We start from the raw sequence: 9,513 nt of genomic DNA on the forward strand, positions 1-9,513 counted from the left end.
TTATTTATTTATTTATTTATTTATTTATTTATTTATTTATTTATTTATTTATTTATTTATTTATTTATTTATTTATTTATTTATTTATTTATTTATCTATTTATATTTGTTATTTATTTTGCTTGTTTATTTATTATTCATTTTGTTATTATATTCGTTATAATTGTTCATTATAAAAAAAAATCAAGGAAACAAGTACCGCACGTTTAGCATGTCAATACATTGTAGCATATTTTGTGACACCAACCAAAACGATAAAAATTTTGTAAATGTCAACCGTCATCGTTCTGTCACCGCATCATCATCGTCATCAAATGCGGGGTGGCAGGGTGCGAGGCGCGGAGGGTATGTGTTGGAAAGTGGACAGGGCAATGATAAAATCCACCGCCAAAACAGAATGCGGTCTCTAATAGTTCATCGGCCCGGAGGAGTGAAGACCAGCAGCAGCGATTGTCACCGTCATTAAGTGACCGCGCGTTTCCAACGTAAAAAAAGTGCAGTGTTATAAGCAGATCCGTGGGATCTTGTTTTCGCCGTTCAGAACCGCCACACGAACGTTAGGGTTCTGTCCGGTCAGTCGAGTGGGATCAGTGTGGTTACCGGTTTCCGTGTAGTGAACGTACTAGTACGACGCGAGTGCAAGAACGGTCTGTGATTGGCAAGTCATTTACGCCATTGTAGATGCCAGTACCCAAGTTACCGGAGGGTAGGCTCTACTAGACCGAAAACGTTGTAAATCCCACTCGACTTAGTGTTAGACACTCGTGTTGAAGATAAAGTGCGCATTGTACCACTCTCCGGGCCCCGTAGTGAAACGCAGGCCTCCGCTACGAATAGGCCGAGTTGCTGCTTCATCTGGAGTCCCCCGTCGCCATCGTCCGTCTGTTCCTGAACCACCCTCGAAGCCCATCCCGCATCCAGCATGAACAATTGGCGCCCAACGCAAAATAAAAGAAAAAGTGATTTGTTTCCAAGACCAGAAGCAAATCCCTTTTTCGTTGTGTCTCCCGGAGAAATTCAATTCACATTGTTCACTTCATTAATCGCGAAGTCATTGGGTCGATATCCAAACTTGAAGTTGATCCTGAAACTTAATTGTGATTAGTGGAATTGCGAATTGTTGCGAGTGATGAAAAATTGTATATCTGGCACGCCGTCGTTTGCTAGTGCTTGAGTAGAAAAATTGATCGTTTGTTTTGAACATATTTCATACACAGGTAGCATTGATCGGATTGAATTTGACATTTACTAATACCATTACATTTGTTTCTTGTCGGGTTTTTGTTTACTTTTCTAGCGGGTGTTAAAACTATTTGTGGTTTGTGATAATTTTGTTATTTTTTGCCTTTTTATACAATGGCAATGGCACAGCTCACATTCGATCAAGCTAGTGAGCTGATCCAAGGTTGGTATTTTGATATGAGTGTGGAGTTTTTAGCCGACGATGAACTGAATTATGAACTGACTGCCCGTTCTGTCAGTTTGTCTATCGGTCTCGATCGCTCACGAAAACGCAAGTGGCTGCGAGACCAGTTGAAGGTGGAAAGGGATGATCCGTCGGGAAAATTCCCACGAAGAGTAGTGGGTGATCCTACTGTGGAAGTCGAGGTTTGTACGCATAAGTTTATCGAGTTGAAATCGTGTTTGGAACAGGAGGATGATGAAAAGAAGGTTTGTTCCACTAGAATGGTACACGTCGGTATGCGTTTAGTGACTGTGTTGAGGGACTCGCGGGGGTCGCCCAACTTGCACAGTCAATTGCAAAATACGGTGGTTGAATTAGCGGAGGTTCTTGAACATTTCTTTCGGGGTTCTGCTTCGTCTTTGCAGAGTGATCAGCAAGAGGGAAATGATATTTTAGCTCCGTTGGATGCAGACAAAGCAGATGAAAATCCTAGACCGAGAGTTTCCGTTCTTAGTCAGGATGACCTTGATTGGATCCATTCGTTGCAAGCGAGAATTACGGATCTAGAAGCCGATTTAGCTCGACGAAGAGTAGTAAAAGATGCTGTAACTCAAACTCTTCCCGATCATGCTCGATTTACTTCATATTCACAACACCCCGATACAAATTTCAGAACATTTCAAAACTATAATTTTCCGCCAACAAAGCCTTCCAATTCATTCGATACTTCATCTAGTTACCATAATTTTCAAAATATCCCAGATCGTACATCACATTCTAACAATATACCAATTCCCAACAATACATACAATATTCCCTATCATCCGACGAGAATTTCTAATCCTACTGGAGCATATCCCGAGATGTACAACCATGCTTCGGCTATCCCATCTTTCCCTAAACGAAATTCACCTCCCATGTATAGTGGTGTTCTACACAATCCGTACCCCGCACCGTACCACAACCGTCACACTCTTCCTGTGTCCAAATGGAACATAACTAAATACAGTGGTGACGATCAAGGGCTGAAGCTAAATGAGTTTTTGGAAATTGTACAGGCTTTATCCCAAGCTGAGCATGTGTCGGAGGTCGAGCTTTTCGAGTCGGCTGTGCATTTGTTTGTTGGTTCAGCGCTCAAGTGGTATATGGCACAAAGAACCACTGGTAGATTGATGAATTGGCAGCATTTGGTATTTGAAATAAAACGCACCTACATGCACCCTGATTTGGACGCGTTGATCAAAATGAAAATTTACCAGCGTCGTCAACAAAAACATGAATCTTTCCACGAGTACTATTTCGAAATCGAGAAACTGTTCAGAACCATGAGTGTTCAGATTCCCGATTACGAAAAAGTACAGATTCTACAGCAGAATATGCGAGTAGACTACAAGCGACAAATGACATTTATTCCGATAGTCGACCTTGAAACACTTGTTGCTGCTGGACAGAAATTAGATGCATTAAATTTCTCGGCATACAACAAGGTTTTCGGGACGGACAGGAATGTCCAAGTGGTCGAAAGCTCTGAAAACAATTCGAAGAAAAAAAATAAGAACCAATCCCAGACTCAACAGGTGATAGATCAAACCGCAGCAGTATCTCAGGTCAACCAAAATAGAAACAATTCACACACATCCACTAATTCGTCTCGTCCCAATCAACTTTCCAACAAAAACAACCAATCCTTACCGAACACCCAAACGAGTCAAAATTCGTCTCAAAATACCGCCCGACCAGACCCGGTCGCGGTGCCATCTGGGTTCAATTCTCGTCCACAGTTCACGTTGGAAGAATTGATAAACACGCACATTCCCCCACCGGCCAATACCTGCTACAATTGCGGGAGGATTGGTCATCACGTAGCGATGTGTAGACAGCCTCGGGGCATATTTTGCAGTACGTGCGGTCTTCGCGGTTTTCCGACTAACTATTGCCCGTTTTGTTTAAAAAACGGACCAAACGCGAACCAAAATCGTCGTTCGCAGACACCCAACGCGTAAGTCAAGACCGTTTTCTTCAACGTACGCCTCCCCCTTACTGGGTGCAGGCCACCAGAGATATTTACCCAGAGTCTACGGAAATTCTTCAAATTACCTACCCTGTCCCCCACGATAACCGGCCGTACGCACACGTAAAGATTTACGGTTACCCGGTACGTGCTCTCCTGGACAGCGGTAGCAATCATACGCTTATTAGCGAAACCCTTTTTTCGCAATTGAAGTACAAAAAGTTGCATCGTCCCTCCAAAAACGTGATTCTACGGTCTGCAAGTGGAGATGAACTGCAAATTCAAGGTCAGGCTCATCTTCCATTTGCTTTCCAAGGATGTGTGAAAATAGTTCCTACTTTGGTAGTTGCAAATCTGTCCATAGATTGTATCTGCGGAATGGATTTTTGGAGGAAATTCAAAATTCAGCCCGCGATGCAAAACTGTGGAGGGATTGAGTCCACTGCGTCGGCAGCTATTACCGAACACCGTAGTTCTGCACATATTTTGACCGATGATGAAATTATGGTGATCGAGAATGTCAAAAAACTTTTCCTTCCTGCTCAAGAAGGGAAATTGACCCTGACCAACCAAGCTCAGCATCGTATCGTGTTGGGAGAGGAATGGAAAAATAAACCACCAGTCCGCCAGTTTCCATACGTGATGTCTCCGAAGACGCAGGATCTGGTAGCCGTCGAGCTGGAACGATTGTTGGGTTTAGGGATTTTGGAACGGAGCAACTCGGATTGGTCGCTTAACTGCGTGCCGGTCATCAAGCCCAACAAAGTTCGGCTCTGTTTGGACGCGCGCAAGATTAACGAGCGGACTGTTCGGGATGCTTATCCGTTGCCTCATCCCGGTCGAATTTTAGGTCAACTTCCCAAGGCTAAATACCTGACCACGATAGACCTGTCTGAAGCATTTCTCCAGGTTCCATTGGACCAAGAATCGCGGAAGTACACGGCCTTTTGTGTACAGGGCAAAGGGCTATTCCAGTACACACGGATGCCTTTTGGGTTGATCAACAGTCCTGCTACGTTAGCACGACTGATGGACAATGTCCTGGGCCACGGGATGCTTGAACCGTACGTCTTCGTCTATCTCGACGACATTGTTGTGGTGACGGAGACATTCGAACACCATGAACGCCTTCTAGTGGAGATTGCACGTCGCTTAAGGGAAGCAAACCTAAGCATAAACCTCGAAAAGTCTAAGTTTGGAGTGTCTGAGATTCCCTTCCTGGGATATCTCCTTAATACAGACGGTCTTCGAGCCAATCCGGAAAAAGTTCGTCCGATTGTAGAATACGAACGGCCCAATACCGTAACAAAACTAAGGAGATTCCTAGGAATGGCTAATTACTATCGGCGCTTCATCTTAGACTTTAGCGGGGTGACCGCTGCACTCACAAACCTTCTGCAAAGCAAAACAAAAACCATCCGTTGGAACGATGACGCCGAACAGGCATTTTGCGAAATCAAAGAGCGGCTGATATCTTCACCAGTCTTGGGCAGTCCTGATTTCAGCAAGGAGTTCTGTATCCAAACGGATGCTAGTGACGTGGCGGTAGCTGGGGTTCTCACACAAGAACAGGATGGGGTAGAGCGGGTCATTTCATTCTACTCCCATAAACTGACAACGCCCCAGAAGAACTACCATGCCGCAGAAAAGGAAGCGCTTGCAGCCATTCTCGCCATCGATGCATTCCGTGGGTATATTGAGGGTTACCATTTCACCCTAATAACCGATTCTTCCGCGCTGACCCATATACTCAGTACAAAATGGAAGGTCGGGTCACGATGCAGCCGATGGGCGTTGAATCTGCAGCAATTCGATATGACCGTCAAGCATCGCAAGGGCAAGGAGAACGTGGTTCCGGACGCCCTCTCGCGAAGCATCGCAGCTGTTCAAGAATCGTCGTGGTACGCGTCAATGTCCGACAAAGTGGCCCGCCGGCCCGATGATTTTGTAGACTTCAAGATCGACGATGGTAAACTCTTTAAGTTTATCACCGTGAACGATAATCCCTGTGATACTCGCTTCGAGTGGAAAATGATTCCCCCGCCCACCGAAGTTCCAAATATTCTTCGACAGTACCACGACGATTGCTTTCATCCAGGCTACGACAGAACCCTTGCACGGATCCGTCAAAGATTCTACTGGCCTAAGATGGCAGTTGAAATACGGCGGTACGTTCAACAGTGTGGAATGTGCAAGGAAGTCAAAGCTTCTTCCGTCCCTGTTGCACCTGCCATGGGAAACATGAAAATTGCCACCCGCCCTTGGCAAATCATATCAGCGGATTTCATTGGCCCTCTCCCCCGCACTCGTCGCGGTAGTCAGCACATTTTGGTAGTTTGTGACTACTTTTCGAAATGGGTAATGGTTCAGCCTGTGAGGAATGTCAGTAGTGCCCCCATGTGTGCGATTTTGAAAGACCAATGGTTCCTGAGAAACTCGGTTCCTGAAGTGATAATCACTGACAACGGAAGCAGTTTCATTTCCAAGGAGTTCAAGGAGCTGTTGGATCGTTTCAAAGTTGCTCACTGGCTCAACTCACGATATCACTCACAGGCAAACCCGGTCGAAAGAGTCAACCGAACTATCAATGCTGCTATCAGGACATACGTGAGGGAGGACCAACGCCTTTGGGACACTCGTGTGTCGGAGATCGAGATGGTTTTGAATACCAGTGTTCACTCGTCGACTGGATTCACACCATACTTCATTAATCACGGTCACGAGTACTCTGAAGTTGGCACCGATCATTTACTCACCCGTCTCGATGTAAAGCTGACTTCGGAAGAGATGGAAGAACGACGATCGAAAATGTTTGAGCGAATCTACGACCTTGTCCGCAAAAATCTGGTGAAAGCTCACAATGCTTCCCAACATCGCTACAACTTACGTCACAGAAAATTTTCCAAATCGTTTGTAGACGGCCAGTTGGTGTATCGGAGAAATATGAAACCGTCAAGTGCGGCCCAGAATTACAATGCCAAGTACGGCCAACAATTTCTCCCATGCCGCATCAAGGCAAAAATTGGGTCGTCCTCCTATGAGCTGGAAGATTTGAAGGGCAAAAGTTTAGGGATTTGGCCGGCTGCCCATCTAAAACCTGGTTAGCATCATTTCCGCATTGCAGCTGTACGATTTCGGGAAAAAAAAGTATCAAAAAAAAGAAAACTGAAACACTTTATTCGCACGTCCAAATAAAACGAAAAGGCAGCTGCACTATCTACCAACACTCAGAGTCCTCCGGTATCCTCCACCGATCTCAAAGATAACGGTGCAAACTTCGACGTTCAATCTAAAACAAAACAAAAAAAAACATAATTAGCAATCAAAAATACTTACCAACATCACGAATCATCCTATTTTCCATCACTACATAAACAATCAACATTAGTCAGCTGAGTATGAGTAGCTGTGACAGATCGGATAATAGACAATCTGACGACAGGGTTGTGCTGGGTTACGACGGGGTTACGTTTGCCCGCCGCCAGTTTTAAGTCGACTTTACACTCTAAGTGTGAATGGGTTAATTCTGCGTAACTTCAGCTAGTTTTCTCTCTCGCATGTCGAGAGAGTAAAAGAAGTTCGCAACGAGTTAACCATTTCACAAAAGTAATAGTCTTTCCGACTCTTGAAAAAGAGTCCGGTAAAGCACAAATTTAAATTTAGGGGCCCCTAGCATAATTAAAAGTTAGTGTTTAGTGTTATTTATGGCATGAATGTGAGTGTAAATGAAGAGGAATGAAAGGCTGGCAAATTGAATTCTGAGTGAGTGTGTGCGGTATGTAAGCGGTAGTGTTAGATGTTTTGTCCAAGGATAGCCCTTGTGACAGTAATGGTAGCAGAAAGAAATGTCAAATTCCGTCTGATTTCTTTCTAGTAATTTTCCGCCATTTGAAGCGTATCCGATCAATAATTCTACTCAGCCAATGCAGCAACGGCTTTTATTCTGACGCATTATAGGCAATTTCGACAGTGAAACTTTCACAGTTGTTTTGGGATTGATGGATGGATTGAATCGTTCCTGATTGTGACAGATACATCGGTGAGTGCGCGAGACTAAAAACGGACAGGCTCACTTCCTCAGAGTCACGTAATTTCGTGGGACAGATTCCTCTGGCCTTTGGAAAAATCATTCCACGGAATTAAAACTGGCACTCGGGAAGAAGTAGTCGCGTTTGAAGTCGGCATTCATTCGAGAAAAAAAACCATTTGGGTTTTTTTTTTACCCGAGTCGGGGAAAATTGTGACCTGCGATTTCTTAGGTCACAATATCGTCGCTTTGGTCACTGAGCCCAGCTTGTATATATTTGTAAATATTGTAATTTTTTTGTCGTATAAATAAATAACAGTGTACGGTCTATCCCGTGTATTTGACGACGCCTGTTCTTTGTTTATACTTTGAAATTATTGTTCGTAAATGTCTAAGTAGAATTTAAACGTCAAACCGTTACTACTCCGTGCTTGCATGTTTGAGTCGCGTTTAAGTTCTGCTTAATAGCCCTGGTTGGTGTCAAATGTAGGTTTCGTTATTTATTTGTTCAGAGATTTATTTACTTATTTATTTATTTATATATTTATGTGCTTATTTATTTATTTATTTATTTATTTATTTATTTATTTATTTATTTATTTATTTATTTATTTATTTATTTATTTATTTATTTATTTATTTATTTATCTATTTATATTTGTTATTTATTTTGCTTGTTTATTTATTATTCATTTTGTTATTATATTCGTTATAATTGTTCATTATAAAAAAAAATCAAGGAAACAAGTACCGCACGTTTAGCATGTCAATACATTGTAGCATATTTTGTGACACCAACCAAAACGATAAAAATTTTGTAAATGTCAACCGTCATCGTTCTGTCACCGCATCATCATCGTCATCAAATGCGGGGTGGCAGGGTGCGAGGCGCGGAGGGTATGTGTTGGAAAGTGGACAGGGCAATGATAAAATCCACCGCCAAAACAGAATGCGGTCTCTAATAGTTCATCGGCCCGGAGGAGTGAAGACCAGCAGCAGCGATTGTCACCGTCATTAAGTGACCGCGCGTTTCCAACGTAAAAAAAGTGCAGTGTTATAAGCAGATCCGTGGGATCTTGTTTTCGCCGTTCAGAACCGCCACACGAACGTTAGGGTTCTGTCCGGTCAGTCGAGTGGGATCAGTGTGGTTACCGGTTTCCGTGTAGTGAACGTACTAGTACGACGCGAATGCAAGAACGGTCTGTGATTGGCAAGTCATTTACGCCATTGTAGATGCCAGTACCCAAGTTACCGGAGGGTAGGCTCTACTAGACCGAAAACGTTGTAAATCCCACTCGACTTAGTGTTAGACACTCGTGTTGAAGATAAAGTGCGCATTGTACCACTCTCCGGGCCCCGTAGTGAAACGCAGGCCTCCGCTACGAATAGGCCGAGTTGCTGCTTCATCTGGAGTCCCCCGTCGCCATCGTCCGTCTGTTCCTGAACCACCCTCGAAGCCCATCCCGCATCCAGCATGAAGAAAGTCGACCAACGATCATCACGGCCGCAACGGTATCGCCAAGAGAAAGTTTTCGTCAAATAAAAGTGCGCAAGTAAAAATTCAAAAAAATATTTTCTGTTTCTTTTTCAAAAGAATAACTAATAATAAATTAAAAGTGTAAGGTCTCTATATACAAGTTGTGTCGTCCATTTTGTTTACAGTGCATTCCTTTAGGTACTTGTTTCCGCCGAAAATTAATTACGATTCGCTCAGTGACCATAGTGTGGGAAGAAAAGTCCGCCCAGTGTGAATTTCTCCAGGAGACCGTAGTGAAACGACCCTAATAGCTGGTGAGTACAGTGTGGCCCCACCACCACAATAAGAACGTTACGAAACCGATACGTAACAGCCCTAGGAATCAATATATCGAATTTTTTCTATTCAACTACCATGCACCTCCACGATCAAACAAGCTCGACGGGCAGAACAGTCATATGGTTTTCGGATTGCCTGATGTTAGGGCTAGAACCCTTAATGGTTTGAATGTTGATTCGAGTTGGCAGGGATTCACAATAATCGACAATGTGTCCCATATACCAATATACCGAATTTTTTCTATTCAACTACCA

General features: G+C 43.6%; 1 protein-coding gene across 1 annotated transcript; it reads left to right on the forward strand.

The window, feature by feature from the left end:
- The first annotated feature begins 1,356 nt into the window (after positions 1-1,356).
- LOC131680073 (uncharacterized) lies at positions 1,357-6,521 on the forward strand. Its single transcript, XM_058960795.1, has 2 exons — positions 1,357-3,304; positions 3,394-6,521. Exons 1-2 carry the CDS (start codon positions 1,357-1,359, stop codon positions 6,519-6,521), a joined length of 5,076 nt encoding a protein of 1,691 aa, XP_058816778.1.
- Positions 6,522-9,513: the final 2,992 nt, after the last annotated feature.

The sequence above is a fragment of the Topomyia yanbarensis genome, chromosome 2 (assembly GCF_030247195.1).
Source record: "Topomyia yanbarensis strain Yona2022 chromosome 2, ASM3024719v1, whole genome shotgun sequence".
Taxonomy (NCBI): Eukaryota; Metazoa; Arthropoda; class Insecta; order Diptera; family Culicidae; genus Topomyia; species Topomyia yanbarensis.

Coding starts and splice junctions, on each gene's coding strand:
- LOC131680073 (XM_058960795.1), top strand. CDS start 1,357: ATGGCAATGGCACAGCTCACATTCGATCAAGCTAGTGAGCTGATCCAA. Junction 3,305..3,393: donor GCCTCGGGGCATATTTTGCA/GTACGTGCGGTC, acceptor CGTCGTTCGCAG/ACACCCAACGCGTAAGTCAA.